The sequence below is a fragment of the Pipistrellus hanaki genome (genome assembly GCF_964339955.1).
Source record: "Pipistrellus hanaki genome assembly, chromosome: 9".
Lineage (NCBI taxonomy): Eukaryota > Metazoa > Chordata > Mammalia > Chiroptera > Vespertilionidae > Pipistrellus > Pipistrellus hanaki.
Window position 1 is genome coordinate 54116610 of NC_140511.1, and position 18341 is coordinate 54134950.

At 48.9% G+C, this 18341-nt stretch overlaps 1 protein-coding gene across 23 annotated transcripts in view; it reads right to left on the minus strand.

Annotated features, from left to right (window-relative positions):
- ABCC8 (ATP binding cassette subfamily C member 8) overlaps positions 1–18341 on the minus strand; it is a 71915-nt gene that overhangs the window by 34057 nt on the left and 19517 nt on the right. For 22 of the 23 annotated variants that reach the window (XR_014795995.1, XR_014795996.1, XR_014795997.1 and 19 more), the window contains exons 7-10: positions 15676–15840; positions 12020–12175; positions 8460–8594; positions 7794–7956 (exon numbers count right to left, since the gene is read on the minus strand). Coding sequence is in view for 13 of the 23 variants with exons in the window: in XM_084895453.1 (XP_084751579.1) it covers positions 7794–7956; positions 8460–8594; positions 12020–12175; positions 15676–15840 (619 nt within the window). In the remaining 10 variants the exon portion in view is untranslated. Of the gene's footprint in view, positions 1–1301; positions 4948–7793; positions 7957–8459; positions 8595–12019; positions 12176–15675; positions 15841–18341 lie in introns of those variants that run through there. The other variant, XM_084895450.1, reaches the window with a different exon arrangement.

An 18341-nucleotide genomic window follows, 5' to 3' on the forward strand; every position in this document is an offset into this window, starting at 1 on the left:
AGCCAAAGGCCACGGGCTCAGCCTGTGCATGCGGCCCTGTCTAATGAATGGTGAAGTCTCAGACACGCCGAAGAAGCCCAGATGGTTAACACCGATCCCAGAAGCTGAGTGTCTACTTACTCCAAGAATCCTGCACCGGCCAGTACATACACAGTGTTTATGGCGGTCTGGGCCCTGAGTGGTAGGAAAAACATAGCCCTGCCCCCAGGGGGCTCCTAGTTTGAGGAAAGAGACAAAACTATGCCCTCAGGAAGGCCCTGATATGCTGGGGAGAAAGGAAACATGCCCCTAAGAAATTCCCAAGCAGATAGGGAAGACACTGAGCCTACCTTGGGGGGGTGCTTGTAGGGGTATTCCTGATCTGATGAGGGGGACACAGCCCCTGCAGAGCTCATAGTTTCATGGCTGGAGCTCTGCCAATCTGTCTGACCGCAGGCTTTTCATCAACAGCAGTAGCATACATGACCGTACATTAACTGCCCTTCCTGAAGAGGGCTCCATGCCTCCAGGTGCCCATAGCAGTGCCACAGCCCTCCCTCAGAGTCTCGGGCAGGGGCAGGATAAGCATGATTGGTTTTCCTACGGTAGAAGGGACCCAGGTCTGGGACTAGGACATAGCACAGCCATCACCGGCTGGAAAGGGAGGAGGAGAAGAACTTCCATGAGGCCTGGGCCCTTGACCATCACCAACTGCATAGCTCTAAACACAAGGTAGCCTTGTGCCTCCCCTCTGGGGAGCTTCTCAGGAAAGGAGCCTCCTTCCCTTCCTCTCCTCCCTATCCCAGCAACTACCAAAGAGGGGGGTTGGTTCAAGCTACAAGGTACCTGTGCATCACCCCTTGGCCCTTGCCTCAGGCTGAGACCCCTCCCAGCTAAAGAACAGGTTCAGAGTTAGATTGCAAATCAGTGAAACTCTGCTTGGAAAGCAATCTGGGGCTTTGTAGCTAGAGCCACAGAGTTTAGACCTTCTGATCCTATAATCCCTCTCCTGGGAATTTATCTTGAACACGTAATCATTTGAGGGAAGCAAAAAGGCCTCAGCAAGCTGGTGCTAACTATAGCACCATAACAGGCAAACAAAACCAGAGCCACAGCAAACAAACCACCGGAAATGAGATCGACTGCAACATCCAATACGAGGGGCCGGTTTAGTAAATGTGGTTCATCAACTCTCAGGGAGATGCTGCAGTCACAGAACATGTCATAACAAACACTTTGTTCTGGAGCATGTTCTTTCTGGTTGTGATTTCCCTTCATTTATATTTTTTTTCTATTTTGTTGTCTTTATTCTTCTTGTAACTGCTTGAGCTCCTCTGAGGAACGAGATATGTTATAAGTAAATTTAAAAGCGAGTATCCCAAAGCTGATTCTCTCAAAAGAGAACCCATCTATAGTAATAAAAGCATAACATGCTCATTAAACCAGATGACCTTCCGGAGGAAGCTGGAGCTGTGAGGGAAGCCCGGGCCCTGGGTGCCAGAGGGAAGCTGGGGCCTGCAGCCTGGGGACGGAAGGCCTGCTCTTGCAGGAATTTCGTGCATCAGGCCTCTAGTATGGTATAATTAATGTTCGACCTCGTTCTGGCTGTGGTATGGAGACACTGAAGAATGAAAATACAATTTTTCATTTTCTTCACCCTCTTTTGCAAGGATGGCCTTTGCGCAGGAACTCTGGGTCCCCTTTGGGGCCGGGACAGGGGGATAGAATGACCAGCTGCTTGTATTTTAAAGGCCTTTCTGAGGAGCACCCCGCTGGGCCCTGACGTGGACAAGGCTGGGACTAGGGGTGTCAGGGAGTTCTGGGAGGCTCTGGCGCCCTGAGCCCTGTGGAGGGTGGGGAGGACGGGGAGCTGGGCATCCCAGCTGTGGTGGTTGAACACTGTGGTCTTGCCTCTATTTTCCTGAGCCACAAGAAGCCCTGTAAGCTGCTAACGGGGGTGGAGACGGAGACGTAAAAAATATATATTTTTTTACATATATATATATATATATATATATATATATATATATATATATGACCAATAGATCTCTCTCCAACTTTGGCATGGGGTAGAAAAAAAAAAGGAAAACAAGATACTGCATATCAGGGAGGAAGGAATCCTGCTGAATGACGCGAGGTGAGAGCAGAAGATGACAAAACGATGTGTCAGTGTGATGCTGTGGTCGCCAAGTTTAGCCGCACGTAGGCCGGCTTCAAAGGCCTCCGTTGAAAGCGAAAGCCTCTCTGTTGTGGTGCAGAGATGTGGGCAGGTGTTGTATTCAACTTCCCCCAAAATATCCTCTAAGAAGAACTTACTAAAAAATTCTTTTTTGAGGGTCTTCTCTGTTCCAGGCATGATGCTGGGCTGGGGGTGTAGGAGGGTGGGGACACAGCAGTGAACAACGTGCTGGCTTTTCCCACCATTGCCAAATGAAAGGAACCCACAAATCAACCGAAACAAAACCAAGCGGGGTGCAGGTCGCTGCTCCCCTGGCTCTGCCTAAGGCATGCGGCCTGGCTCTGTGGGTGCCAGGTGCACCACAATACCAGCAGCTTTTCATTTCTGAAGATAAATATTTCAGAAGCCACGTGGCAGGGAGCCACAGCCAGCCATTTGTGCCCCTGGCGAACTGCAGCTCTGTCCCAGAGGTGGGCGGTGAGGGGTGGCCTGTGGGAGCTGCAGGCTCACAGCCTGGCCTACCCGCAGGCAGCACCTGCAGGAGGGGGCAGTGTGGCTGGATGTGCACAGGGCTGATTTACATTCTGTCTGATGAGTCATTCAAAGTCAGGAGGAAGAGGAAAGCAGGTCACCGGTGTGTCTGCCACTGGCAGTGGTGGGAGCACTGCAGGAGGCTCCACATGTCACACTGATTTCTGCCTCCTTCACTCATGAACCTCCCAGCTCCCCCTCAGCCACCTCCAGGCCCAAGAAAGTCAGGATATGCATCGGCAACCCACACCCACCCGGCTGCACCAGCTGGTGGCAGGAAGAGCAGCTATTAAAGAGAAGCTGGAGAAGGAAGAGGGACCCGGTCAGGAGGCCCTGAGACAGGGCCTCCACCCAGGAGGACGAAAGGAGCTCAGGTTTTGGGCAGTGGACCTGGGCAGGTGCTGGGTGTCCTGTGAATGGGGTTCACCAGCTTCCTCCTGCCTGTGCCACCCCCATGCACGGCATAGCTGAGCTTGGTGTTTTGCTTTTCAGGACATAGTATGAGGCCAGTCACACTCATCCAAGGAGGGCCCACCTGATGGTGGTTCAGACCGGACTGGGAGGACAGAAGGTCATGACCCAGAACATTAGGAGAGATGGCAAACCCCCCTTCCCTGCAGGTGAACTCCTTCAATGGCGCCCCTGCCTCGGAAGAAGACCCAGAGGCCTGCACACAGGGCACAAGGTCCTGCACGATCTGGCCTTGTTTCCTTCCGCTCACCGGATGATGTTTGCGTCTCGGACACACTGTCCTTCTTCTCACCTGAAGCCCTTTGTACCTGGAACATTCTTCCCCTTATCTGGTTAACTCCTAGCAGTCATGCTTTGAGTGTCGGCAATGGACGTCACTATGACTAGGTGGTCTCAGAACACCTAGTCATAGAGTGACGTTGAAAACCCCTTTCTCCTGTCACTCACCACACGGTCCCATGATCAGCTTCCCTACTAGCCTGTGAGCAACCTGCAGGCAGGGACTGATATTTCTTCTCAGCCCCGCATCCCCCATGCTTAGCACAGGGCCAGGCACACAGCAGGTGCCCAGTGAAGATTTGTTAAATAAGTGAATAAAAGAAACTAAAGATGCGAGGGCGGGGTAAGTACCGCAAAAGAGGAAGTGGGGCTTCTGGAACTGACCCCTGGCTCTGACCACAGGCTTGGCATGGTCACTCACAGGACTGTGAGGATGGGGACCATGCCTTTTACCTCTTTAACCTCCAAGGTCTCAGTAGAGTTTGGCACAGACAGAAGGCTCTGGAACGGGTGCTGCATAAAGGACAGAATGAACTGGCAGCTTGCAGCCTGGTTGACTGGGAGGGTCTGGGACTCCTTTGTCACTCTTGCAAAGCTTGTCCTCAAATACATGGCGGGGCTAGGTACCTAGAGCTGCTGCTGCAAGGAAACGAGTATTGAACTGACTTCTAAGGGGAGCGGCCACAGCACTTGCCTCCAGCTTTTCCCCATTTTATCTTCTATTCATAGAAATCCTGCCCATCTTGCAAGATGCCGCCAAGCCTCATCTTGCATGAATGGGCTTCCTTCTTCTCTGTCATTTGCTGGCTGAGAACCTCAGCGAGTCATTTAACTTCACGGAGCCTCAGTCTTCTCTGCTGTAAAATGGGACAATGGAGCTACACACTTCTCAGAGTAGATGTGAAGATTAAATGCAGTCAGGCTTGCTAGGCAGGCAGCGTGGAGCAGGTCCACACAGTGTACAGCTCCCTGCCACACTGTGAGCTCTGACTTCTCAGCAGATTACACACGCTTTGAAAATGGGGAGCACATCTCACTGACTCTTTCATTCCTCCCGGTACTTAGCACAGGGCCGAGCACATAGCCTGGGCTCACTCCACACCCATTGAGTAACTTATGTCTGTTATTTTTTTATTCTGAATTTTGATGGTGGGAAAACTACACCCATTTCCCTTTCACCCCCTCCAGGGAGGCCCTGCCCTGCCCTGCACCAAGGCTCCACACACGGCTCTAGCTCTCCGTGAAGCTGAAGGTGAGGCCATCAGATAGAGAGTCCGAGGTAACCTGTCTGCCCCACAGCCTGATTGACTGGTGTAGGATGACAGACTGAAAGCCCAGTAGGCAGCACCAGATGGGCCCCATCAGGAAATGTGACTCCAGGGCTTCTCGGTGGCACCAGGACCCATGGTTGGCTGGCGCCGGGGGGTGAGAGTTAAAGATGCCCCATTACCTCAAGCCTAATGACCTGTGTCCTGATGCCTGGGGACAGAGAGCAGAAGGCAGGAAGTCTGGGAGGAGATCAATGAAAACACACTCAGAGCATATACCTGCAGCCAGGAGATGCCTCACCCACCACCCATCTCCCTCCCCCAAGTCCCCACCACCAACACAGAGAAACCGGTCCCAGGAAGGGCGAACCCTGAGCAAACAGCGCTGGTCTTCCAGAGCTCTCCCCAGGCTCTTTCCTTTCCCTCCCCAGCACCTCTCCCAGGGATCAGCCTGGGCTGCTGTGTTGATCCTTCTGTGTCCCCCTCTTGGCTCCAGAGCCCCTCACTCCCTCCAGAGTCATCTTAGCTCTTGAAAACATACAGTCTCCCTTCCCTGGGTCCTCCCAGCCTCAGGCTACTCACAAAGTCCTGGCTTGTCTTCTCAGGTCCCCAGGGGACAAGTGCACCCACTAGATAGGCTTTAGTGGGCCGGCCCGGGAACCTAGGCATTTCTGCTGTCCTTTACGTTTACGTAGGACGGAATGCAAGATGCGCATACATCTCCTAGAAGCAAAGTATAATAGCTGCCACCTGTCCCTATCACCGCGATGGAGGCTGCCCCCTACTTTCCTGCCAGTGCCTCCGTTTCCTTGCTGCTTCTCTCCCATTGCAGCAACCATGAGCCTGCCCCACCCCACCCTGCTGTGTTGTTGCTGGGAGAGGAAGTCACCTGGCTGATAGGGGAAGCCATTTCCTACCTCAGCAGCTGTTCCCCAGAGGAAAGCCCCTGTTCTCAGGTGTCTGTAGCTCAGGAGGCTGGACACAGGGTTTCTATTAACCAGACCCAGGGGCAGGCTGAGCAGGCAGAGGGAAGGATGAAGAAGGCCTGGCTCTGTGGACACTGATTTCTGAGCTCTCTAGGTCCTCCCCAATTTCTGCTGTCCTGTGGAGTGCTCAGCCTGAGGGTCTGAGGCCACAGGGTCAGGGGTGAGGGTAAAGGGGCGAGACCAGCAACCTGGAGTGTCTTGGTGAGGAACCCAGGAAGCAATGGCTGCTTGCCTTGCTCATGGCTCCAGTCTGAGAAAATCAGATCCTAGCAGGACTTTCTGCAGAAAGATGCCATGGCTGTGCTGTGTATGGTGGGAGGCCTGGCCACTGCTGACTGGACAAGGGTCCCTGCCTCAGGCACAGGACCCCAGGGTCTGGCTGGACACAGAGAGGCAGGACACCTGCTTCAGAACAAGACTTTCCCTGTGAGAACCTTCAGGTTGGATGGTAGCCACCTATCCCAAGCAGACCTTAGGCAAAATGAACACCAGGAATGCCCAGATGACGTGAGGGACTGTCCATTCTCCATGAGCTTACCTGGGAGACACATCCAGTGCACCCTCCACTACTGCCCAACACCTGTCACTCTCCCCCCTCTGGCCCAACCCCCACCCCAGGTATGTCTCTTCCTTGCACAAACCCTCCCTCCCCCCCCACACACATATAAGCTGTGGGAGGTGATCAAATTTGTTCATCTCTTCAAATTTCCTCCCCTGTTTTCACTCCCATTCTAGGTTGTTTCTCTTCTCAGTAAGAGAAAATAACCTGAAAATGGTGCCCCATTGTGTCCCAGCTCTGTGTGGAAATAGTTCAAGGCCGGGAGCTAGAGACTCCAGAGGACCTAGCTATTAACCCCAGGAGTGACCGCAGGAGGACACACCTCTGGGTCTTAATTTCCCATCAGAAAACCGTTTACATCCCTTGCCACATTCTGTGTAATTTCTACAGGTCTACCTTCCAATTCACAAATTCTCTCTTCAATTAAATTATTTCATTTAACCTGTACACTGAGGTGCTTTTGTTTTTTATTTTTATTGTTTCCATTCCCCCACCCCCCCACCCCCCCGCATTGAGCCATTGGACCAACTGAGATAAACTTCAGCTAGGACTCCATCGATCACCTGACCTCATACACCCTGACTCTGACTGGGAACTATTATCCATCGAATTAATTTCAGTAACTAAATGTTTAATTTCTACAAGTTCTTCTGGCTTGCTTCCCCCCCTCCCCGCCCCCCTACACCCTGATATTTTCCTGTTCTGCCCTGTAGGTTCTAATCTATTTTTAGCTCTTTAATTATTTTACACACACTTATTTTATGATCTCTTTCAGACTATTCTGACATCTGCAGGTATTGAGGGAGTAATTCTCCTATTTTTTTCGCATTTGCTGATTCACTCTGGGGATGCATTTATTTTCTCTGGAGGACTTTTATTTCTTTATTATCAGCTCATTGTTCAACAGGAATATTCCCCACAGGAGCCCCGTGCTCTCTGGAAAGTGGCTATATTACGTGTCTCTGTTGGGACCCTAGGAGTTTCACCAGTTTGGGTCTTTTTTTCTTTTTCTTTTCCCTTTTCTCTATTTCTGGGGTTGGAGTTCCCAAATCAGTGGGTTAATGAAAATTCAATTAGTGTGGAAACACCTGTGAGGACCTCAAACTCGAGCTCCTGTTGTTTCAAGAAAACGTTTCTCCTCCTCAGGGCCCCAGATAAATGGAAGTTTCCCGTTGCTTCCCCAGGCAGTGGCAGCTCAGTCTGACTTATTGAAAGGAGTCCTCACACTTAGGAGCATTCAAACTGTTATTTATTCCTTCCCTGCTGCCTCTCAGGAGCATATCAACTCAGTAGCCTATCCCTCTTTCTCATCCTGTATCTTGAGGGCCAGCACAGTGTTACCCCTCACCCTCCCGCACAGCAGGCTCTCAATATGTTTCCTGAATAAATGACTGAAGAACATTGTGATTTCTGGGGGCTCTGCTGCATGAGTCAGTGCGAGGCTCAGCTGGATTGGATGACCCCAAAGCCTCCTGCTCTGCCACCACCCCCTCCCTCAAGCCCCGAGACTCTATCCCAGCAGGCCGGGTGGGCGGACTCACTGGAGATGGAGGTATAGATGGCGAAGGCCCTGAGACTCGTCATCTCCTTCCTGCGGGTCATCTCCACCCGCGTGCGGAAGATGTTCTCCCAGGCGTACAGCTTGAGCAGCTTGATGCCTCGGAGCATCTCGTTGGTCTGCTTCAGCCTCTCATTAGAATACTCCTGCCAGGGGCACCAAGTCAGCAGAGGGCTTCGTCTGCCCCGTCCCACACAAGAGGAAGGAGCTAAGCCAATGCCCTCACCATTGCACAGACAATGCCCAGCTCCTGCCTTCTTCACTAATCCCACCCCACGGACCAAGAAATGGGGGAGGCCGACAGGTGAAGTGACCTGCTGGAGGCCAATGGCAGTGTGCGTGTGTGAGTGTGAGTATGAGTATGTGTGTGTGAGTGTGTGTGTGAGTGTGTGTGTGTGCGTGCGTGTGTGGAGTGTGTGTGTGTGTGTGTGTGAGAGAGAGTGTGTGTGTGTGAGTGTGTGTGTGTGCGTGTGTGGAGTGTGTGGAGTGTGTGTGTGTGTGTGTGCGTGTGTGGAGTGTGTGTGGAGGGTGTGTGTGTGTGTGTGTGGAGTGTGAGCGTGTGTGTGGAATGTGTGGGAGTGTGTGTGTGTGGGAGTGCTTGTGTTTGGGGTGTTATTTGGTGGCATCTGGGGGAAGGATGGACACTCACCAGGGTGCTCCGCTGGGCCTGGGAAAGCTTGGTGGCCACGAAGTACTGGACGGGGGCCAGCAGAATGATGACAGCTGCCCCAATTAAGGCACTGACTCCGAGGATGTAGTAAAGGAGAATCACACCCACGATGATCTGAGGGAGGATCATGAGAATGAGTTCCCTTTGACCTGGTGGCCTCCCTGCCAGGGGGTCTTGGCAAAATCCCCTCCTCTCCAGTCCCCTAAAGTGGTTCAGCCTTGGTGCCTGGGTTTCCAAACAGTCTTGGGGATCAGGGCAGAGGAAGAGGGGTGACAGAGCAGAGTCAGAAGGAGGAGTTAACATGATGGGCTCACCCAGCAGAGAGTGTCTTGGCTGGGAAGTGACTGCATTTATCTGCAAGGCTGGCTGAAGCACTATCTGCCCCAAGTCTGTTTCCCAGATGAAGGTCTTGGAGCCGATGTGGCACAGTGGGTGTGACAGCTCCCTTTGTTTTGCCCTGGTTATCCAGGCTGATAAGGCTGATGTTTCACTCTCATTGGGAAAGAGTGGCATATGAGCAAAGGGGCACTGTTGCCACCTCCACGACAGACAAAACCAGCCCAGGATCCGAGAGTTTACTTTTCAGTCTTATGCTCCTGACAGCTTTAGTTTTCCAGTGGATCCCCAAGATATCCTCTAAAAAGAAAACACGTTCTGTTTCTGGCGTTCTATAAATGACCGCCTGCTTCTGAATATTTATGACAAGTGTACGTTCCTTTTGCCAGGCCCCAACGCATCAGGATAACAATTTCTCAGGTTGCTTTCAAAACCAGGCACCTCTGAAGTCAAGGGCTTAGAGGAACAGATGTGCTGCCTTCCCAAATTGAAAATAAAAAAGTCTGCTGGGCTGGCCCTGCACTCCCTGAGCCCTACGCCAAATTGGTGCTGAGCTCCTTGCACCACCTCAAGGACAGAGGAGCGGGCGGGTGGCTCTGTGGTTTCCGTTCATCCCAGAACGCTTCCTGCATTAGCAGGCGTTTAGGGCTGGGAAGCGACCCTCCACCACCTGCCTCCCAGCGTTCAGCGGATGTTGAATTAACGCTGTCACGGATGGGCAGAGGAGCTCATTAGGAGATGAAGAACCTCCTGCTCCTGCTGGGCCCTGCTGCCATCTCCTCCTGGAAAATTATCCCCGGTCCAGTCCTTTCGTGAACTGCCCGCATATGGAAGCTAGCAGGGCGTCGTTCAGCAGCTTGGGTAGGGCCAGACCCCAAGGAAGTCCCCAGAGTCACCACCAGCGCACCAGCTGGGGGCCCGTGCCTGCAGCCCCACCACCTCCAGGTGCTGGTAGCTGCAGGAGAGGCAATATCTGCTGCTGCAAGGCTCCTCCTCACACTTCGCCTGCCCTTCCTCATGCTCCTCAGACTCCTCTGACCACTCCTTTCTTCTGCAGGGGTCTGACTGAGCCCTGGGGGAACATACCAGAAACCAGGGATTCTGAGTTTGCAATGCAAGCATGGGGGGAAGGGGCCATTTTAGCTCCTATTCACAAGTTAGAAAAGCAATCTAGGGTAGTCGTGGGGAGATCTCAGCACTTGCTGGCTGGGCAATCTTGGGCAAGTTACTTAACCTCTCTGTGTCTCAGCTTCTTCATTTTCCTAATGGTGATTTTAATATCCACTTATCAGGACTGTTGTGAAGATTAAATGAACATATGTGATAAGCACCTAGAATAGTGCCTGGCACATCGTTGTAGATCAATACAAGGTGGCTGATGCCCCTTCTTAAAAACAAACAAATAAACACATGGGCCCTATGGAACCTATCACTAGGGGACCACAGAAAGGCAATGCTTGGGTGTGGTGCTGCTACCAGCTCACTGTGTGGCCCAGGGAAAGCCCCTGGGCTCTGGGCCTCTGATGCTCAGAGATGGGGTGGAGAAACACAGAGGTTCCTCTCTATCGCCAAATTCATTACCAAGGTGTCCAAAAGCTTCAGGGGCCCCTGAAATTGTAGGCATAATGTGTGAACACCCATTTGTTTTTCTAAAAGTTTCATTAGATTTTCAAAAGTATATGTAGACTAGGGGTTGCCTAAGGCTGTGGTGGAGAGGAAGCATGACTGCCAATGGGTATGGGTTTCTTTTTAAAAAAATATATATATATTTTATTGATTTTTTACAGAGAGGAAGGGAGAGGGATAGAGAGTTAGAAACATCGATGAGAGGGAAACATTGATCAGCTGCCTCCTGCACACTCCCTACTGGGGATGTGCCTGCAGCCAAGGTACATGTTCTTGACCGGAATCAAACCTGGGACCCTTCAGTCCACAGGCTGAAGCTTCAGCCACTAAGCCAAACTGGTTAGGGCATGGGTTTCTTTATGGGGTGATGAAATTGTTGTAAAATTGTGATATGATTGTGCAGCCCTGTGACTATGTAAAATCCATCACGTTGTACACATTAAATGGGTGAATTATCTCAATAAAGCTGTTATTTAAAAAGTATATGTCACCAAAAGTGACTATAAAGCAGGGAGAGCCCTTGGGGATAAAGAATTGGGGTTCCTGAGGCCCAGAGAGGTTATTTGAATCAGCCGGTCTCTTCCAAGTCCAGACACTTTCCTCCACACTCGGCAGCCCCCAGGAGCTAGTAGGCCCTCTGGAAATGGGTCTGGGATTTCTGCTTCGCTCCCAGCTACAGGAGAGGATCAGAGACTCCCTGGTAGAAGGTGGGAGTCAAGTAAACCACGTCCAAGATTCTTCCTGTATATCAGGGGGAGAGTGGACCTCCTTCACAGCCAGCCTCTCAGGGTGTTTGGTTTTAAAAACAATCATGGTTTTGATGTTCAAAAATAACACATGCTTATTGGAGAATTTAGAAATGCATGAGAAAATAAAAACCACTTGCACTCCCACCATGTGACCTTCCAGTTCTATTTTTTCTGTGTGAACTGTGCAAATGTATACATACCTGTATTCCAGTTTAGTAGGGGGTCTATTGTATATGTCATCTTGTAATTAACTTGTTTTGCTTAAAATATATCAGAACACTTTTCTACAACATAACTTTTAATATCTGCAAGTGTTCTACATATGATTATTCTATAGTTTAAAAAAAAAGATTTTAAGGTTTAAACTGCATTTCAAAAATTTTAATGGCACTATCTTCTCTGACCACCCAGAGAGATGGCTAGATGCTTGCAGAGGGTGAGACTGTATGGAGCAGTGGTCGGCAAACTCATTCGTCAACAGAGCCAAATATCAACAGTACAGCGATTGAAATTTCTTTTGAGAGCCAAATTTTTTTAAACTTAAACTTCTTCTAACGCCACTTCTTCAAAATAGACTCACCCAGGCCGTGGTATTTTGTGGAAGAGCCACACTCAAGGGGCCAAAGAGCCACATGTGGCTCTTGAGCCGCAGTTTGCCAACCACGAGTATAGAGACCCAGGGATGCACCCCATGGAGACCCTAGCAGGGTGGAAGGTACAGGTAAACATGGAAAGGAAGAAGGTGAACCCCTAGTCACTGAGCACATAGCAGCAGATTCTGGTTTTGTGGCCTCTCTCTCACTCCCCACCAAAGCACACATCACTTACCTGCACTGGCATAGCCCAGAGGTTTGGGCACAAGAAGAAAAACCACATGAGCTGGTTGGTGTCAATGGCAACCAGGTTACAGATCTGCCCGGCAGTCATTTCCCCCATGGACAGGTTGGAGGTGGACAGGTGCATGATTTTATTGTAAATCTTGGTCTAGAAATGAGAGCAGCATGGTTCACATTTATCATCATCATTCTAATCACCACCCCAGATGCCACACGGCCATAATGTGCCAGGGGCTTCTCAGATATTCGCCCTATGGAGCCCAGAGCAGCTCTGTAAGGGGGCCCTGCATCACTGTCCCCTAAGGCTCAGAGATGATTAGGGCGTTGATGACCAATCACACAAACCCGAGAGGCAGCGTGCAAACGAGGAACCCATGGCAGCAGGGCAGGCTACTTTCCCAGCAAGCAAAACCTCTCCCTTGGGGACAGGACTTAATGAGCTCTTAAATCTTAAAAGCAGATTTTCGTGTCTAGTTGAATCCTTGATTTACCAGAGGCCAGAAGAGAGCATACTTCAGAGCCATAAACATGACAAAGTGGGGCAGCCATCTGTTTTAGTGGGCCATCTCCAACCGGACGGAGTGTGCTCGGGGACAAGCCCTGTCTTCATTGAGACTTGACGCACGACAAGTGCTCAGCCTGGGATGGGGTCATGTGAGTGTTGATGAGCCCCATCCTGGAGGCCAGCCACCCTGCGGACCTTGCTCTGCCCCCTCCAGGCAGATGGGAACAGCCATGGTAATGGCTTCCTGTGAGCTGTGAACCTAAAAGCCATCCCTGCAGAGTGATTGTGCCTCCCAGGAGGACGGCAATTTCCAGGCCATGTGCTCTTGAAAAAGGAAAAATACATTTCTGTCTTAAATATCCTAGGGATGCCTGCTCACAATGAAATCCTGTTGTAAGGTGCATTAATTCATTATTTGTGTAAACCCAGGTTTTTTGTGGGTCAAGCATCCTTAAGGCAGTGTTTTTCAACCTTTTTTGGGCAAAGGCACACTTGTTTCATGAAAAAAATCACGAGGCACACCACCATTAGAAAATGTTAAAAAATTTAACTCTGTGCCTATATTGACTATATATAAAGTAATTCTCTTGAATAGGAATCAAATAAACACAAAGAAAGTATTTTATAATTACTTTATTATGAAATATTAAGTAAACAAAATAGTGAAAAATTATAAAATTCTTGTCTTGTCTGCACCTACGGCACACCAGCCGCGGAACAGCGGTTGAAAAACGCTGCCTTAAGGCATAAACCTATTCTATATCTTTTTTGTGAGTTTATTTACACCACGGGTAAGGTTTAAAATGAAGGCAATGGCATTTTTGGGCAAGTCTATGCACATCCTAGGTTATGTGAAATCAGTCTTTAATAATAAACCTAATTTCAGTGAAGTAGAAACATAGGCTAATCTATCAAAGAAAGCATTATTAAGTAAAGACCAAGATACATAGAAACACACAACCGACTGATAACTAGTATGCAAAAAAATTATATATAACACAGGAATTTAGCTTAATAACCTTTCATGTAAGAAATGGGATTACTCTCACCCTAACTGGTTTGGCTCAGTGGATAGAGTGTCAGCCTGCGGACTGAAGGGTACCGGGTTTGATTCCGGTCAAGGGCATGTATCTTGGTTGCAGGCACATCAGTAGGGGGTGTGCAGGAGGCAGCTGATCAATGTTTCTCTCTCATCGATGTTTCTAATTCTCTATCCCTCTCCCTTCCTCTCTGAAAAAAAAATCAATAAAATATATTAAAAAAAAAAGAAATTGTATTACTCTCAAATTCATGAAGACATGAACTCTTGCCTATAATTTTCTGTAAATTTCTGAAAGAAATAAGTTTTTATCTCATTTGTTTCCATAATTAATGCTAGCATTTTCTTTTTCTGACACCTGAATCAGTCTCTCGTATTAATGCAAAAGATTCAGATAGTTTGATAGAAACAATTATATGCTAATACATTAAAAAAACCATTTTGCCTCTTTTAGTGTAATTGGAAAACTCTGGGCCGGAGTGTGAATGATGACATACAGATAGAAAGCTGATTTAATTTCAAAACTGTTTGACTACAAAAATGGCTGTTGTTTGTGGTGGTGCAGGTCTGCCTGTCACTGGAGGGGTATGAGCAGAGGCTGGGATTTTCAGGATGGTTTTCAAACTGAGCAATAGCTGGTTCCTTCCAGTTCTGAGCCCCTATGAGTCAGAGGGTCTGGGATTTTCCAGGGGTCTCTCTACCATTCTCCTGTGATGACATTCTTGGAAATGGCTCTGCTTCCTCATTGGGAAAACCACTGGGGATGGGCAGTGATGTCATGGCAGCCGCTCAGGTTGTGCACTGCACAATTCCAGGGGGCACCATACACATGGACTACACCTAGATAACCAGAGTTTGGTCCCTGACACTGTCCCCAACCCAGGCTATGCCTTTTCCCTTCCATTCCCTTTTCTACACAGCCTCTTGGTCCCGGCTCCCAGAGGACCAGTCAGTGCTAATGACTCTGAGGCTCATTTCTGAAGAATGTGGCTTTGGGGTTTAATCACAACTTCCTAGTGTTGTACTGACTTCATGGGAATGGCCGGGTATGGCAGAATCTGTAGTTATCTCCCCATAACCATTCTTTTCTTTTCACCATAAGAATTTCTAGAAGAATGATGGCAAGGAGAAAGACCCCACTTTTTTAGCCTCTACGGGTGGCCATGTGGGCAATTTCTCAGGAAAGGGATGGAAGAGAATATGTGCAACTTCTGCCCTGTGATTTTAAAGGAAGGCAGCATTCCCCCTATTGTCCCATCTTTCTTCTGCTGGGTTACATGTAGGCATGTGGCAATTTCAAAAGTCCTTTAAAACCACAAGATGAAAGTAACTGTGAGAAGCCTGGCAGAACAACATTACAGAAAGAAATAAGGTCTCTGATATTGTGTGGCTATTTCACAGCCCTGACTGTGAAAAACAAACTTCCACCCTATGTAAACCACTATTGTACTGGGTCTCTTCGTTCCAACCACTGAACCAAAAAACACTGGGGCTTAGACAAATCTCATCACCAGCTTGACTCAAGGGCCCTGCATCCTCCCTGACTTGGATCATCCTTCCAATGACTCAGAGAAGAAATCCACAGAAGGCAGCAGCAAAAAGCTAGACCCAAGAGACCTATTAGACCAGATAAGTCTCTCTTATGACCTAAAATTTAAGATCTCCAATAGATCTTAGAGGCTCTCTAATCCTGGCATGTCAAACACGTTTTCTGCTTTGCACCCAAGGAAGACCGTGTGGTAGAACTCTGGAATGGTACCTAGAGAGGATTCTGAGGCTACAATTGCATTCCGAGGGAAAGAGTGCTGTGATGGATCAGGAATGACAGTCCCATTCAAGGCTGAAAAACATAGAGGCCCACAGACTGAGCAGTTGACATTCGGGGTCAAGTCCAAGGCAGAACTACAACATTTCCTAAGTCCAGCCCAAGGCATTTCCCACTATCCCACACTGCATTGTCAATGGTCATTATTTCAAAACTCAGTTAAAAGAGCCACCAAAAAAAAAAAAAAAAAAAAAATCCCAGCAGAAATTATCCTTGAGGGCCCATGAGGACAAGTCATGTGGCTCTTATTATGAAGTGGAAAAATAATCAGCCAAGTACCTGTATTGCTCCTCGCAAGTTAATTCCAGTTTCAATGGCGACGTAGTAGGATGCTTGCAGAAATGTCCTCTGCAGCAGGAGGGCCAGGAACAGAAGCACGGCCAAGACATAGGCATTAGCAAGAAACTCTTGGGATGAGACAAAGTAAACCCCGAGAAACTGTGTCTGTTGGAAAGAGAAAGCGCAGAGGAGGCTGTCATTGTCAGCAAAAAGACCACCATCAGTACCTGTTCCTGGGCCATAATGGCTGTTAATATAGGACCCCTCCGTGCTTGCAAAGCCATGTGCAATTGTTTATGCGTGAAAAATCAGACCGAAGAATCCCACTAAGCATTCTTCTAACTACAGGGAGGGCTGCCTCTACCCTCTTCAGCATCTTGCTTAGGGGAACAGAATGTGACCCAGTTCTAACCTTACGCCCAGAAATGTGACTTGCCGTGTTGCGGCCACCAGGCCCAGAGGAGCTCACTCTGAATGGAGCAAGAATAAATAGAGCGAATCACAGAGCAGCCAAAACCAGAACGGCTAGAACAAATCCCACGATGTGTGTTCTTTGCTACAAAAATGGAATGAGGGAGGCCTTGTCCCACACTCACCAGCAGCCTGTTTGTTCTGTAGTGATTTCTGGGAGGAAAGACCAGCGAAAAATATGGCATGGCAGTGCTCCCAGGCGAGAGATGGGAACACATCACTTATAATAAGACTGAAAAGATCTCAGGCCCAAGTCCCCTCCACTCCCCCAGCCTCTTGGGCTCCCAGGACCCTTGTAAATGTAGGGTTTTCTTGCTGCACTCTCCAGCAAGATCTCAGATGATAATCAGTGGGGGGAAAAAAAAAAACAAACCCAACCCAATTATTCTGACTTTGTTGCTAAAGATACCAGGGAACAGCAGCATGTCTGTTTCCAAATTCAGCACTGGGAGCTCCCAGGAAAACTTTGATCTTGGCTAAGTTCATTGCTCCCTAGCAGAGCCACATCACTATTTCCGTGAAGACAGAGGTTCTTCCCTGAACTCTGCAGGCTCGGTGGAAGGGTGTGGGAGCTGCTGCAGGGGAAAGAGTGCTGGGAACGAAGTGATGAGAAGCGGCCGAGGCGTGTCCCTGACTGTGGTCTGGCTGGAAGGGGCAGGCCTCTGAGGGGAGTCCTTTCCCTAGAGTCAGAAGGGCTTCCTGATGGGAGGAAAGATACTGCCTGTTGGCTCAACAGGGCTCTCTAAAGGAGCCCTCACTGCTCACAGCTGTTTCTCCTTTGCTCTGTGGGACAGGGGACTCTACCCTTTGGGGACAGCAGGAAGTAGACACAGGGAGATCACTGAGGGATTCACACAGGACTCTTAAGAGGAAAGCCGACTGAGACCTGAAGCCCTGGACTCGCTTTTCATTTGTCAAAATACCAGAGGGAGAAGGGAGAAAGTAATGGGTGTGGGTGGGCAGGAAGTAGCAAATAGACCTTAAAATTAGGCTGCAGAGTGGGGGTGGGGGATAAACTTGACTTTACAGGGGTGTAAGGGGCAGGACACACTATTTATCAGGTGCAGAGCTCCATCCTCATAAAACCTTAATGAGAAGGGTAGCATTATTAGCCCCATTTTATACATGAGGAAATGGAGCTACAGCACGGGTAAGGGGCTGGCCCCTGGTCACCTGCTGTAAAGGAGAATATGTGAACATGAACCTGTATGATGCCAAAAACACCACCCCAGACCTGATGCCTTGGCCATCTAACCTTTGACCTTGAGTCTTTTACCATCATAATCAAGCTGTGAATGTGGGGAAGAGAAACATGCCCATTTGGATGGGTCTGAGTAAAAAAATGAAGGCATGCTCCGAATTCTTCCATACTGCTATTCTCTGCAGAGACCCTGGAGAATGAAGTCCGTTATTTTAAAATAAGAAAGCACATCTTGGGAATTCATTCCAAAGGAAGTAATTTAATGCAAGGAAATAGCTGTAGGCGCAAAAATGTCTATCCCTAGATTAGATCAAGGGGACAGTGCAAAAATCCCTTAAATTTCTAACCACGGGGAACTGTCAGGTATGTTATGATACTCATGGGGATGCTATGTACCCAAGAACACTGATCATCATGATAGCTCTTGAGCAGCCCAGAATGCCACACATGTGCTGTGCCACAGTGACCAGAAAACGCATAGGGTGGAGAATGAGGGCTGGAAAAATAAATGGACCATAAATAGATGGTTAGGCTCTGGGTAGTATTTGTTAAATGCACTCATTTCATATTTGTATATATATATATATATTTTTTTACAAGGTAACAAACTCTCTTTTTTGCGGCTGTAAAAGCAAAGCCTTTACACCTTACCCTGCCACATATCCATTCTTGAGTCAGAAATTGTATTTCTTCGGATCAAGAATTTTGTGACATGTTAAAATGGAAGTCTCCCTTCGGGCATAAGTCATGAGGTCATTACTTCATCTCCCTTCAAAGAGATAGTTTAAAAAGGATGAAGTCTAGAGAAGCAACGTTTTGATTAAGAAGTGGGTACCAGGTTAGCTGACGAGGCCTGGGGTACTGTCCAAAGAAGGCAGGCCCTGATGAAGTCTCGTGACCAGAGGGTCCTAGGAGGCTGTGCATGGCTGTGAAGGCGTGGCCATTGTCCAGTGCTCTGCAAACATCATGGCAGGACAGAAAAGGCTAAGGACCT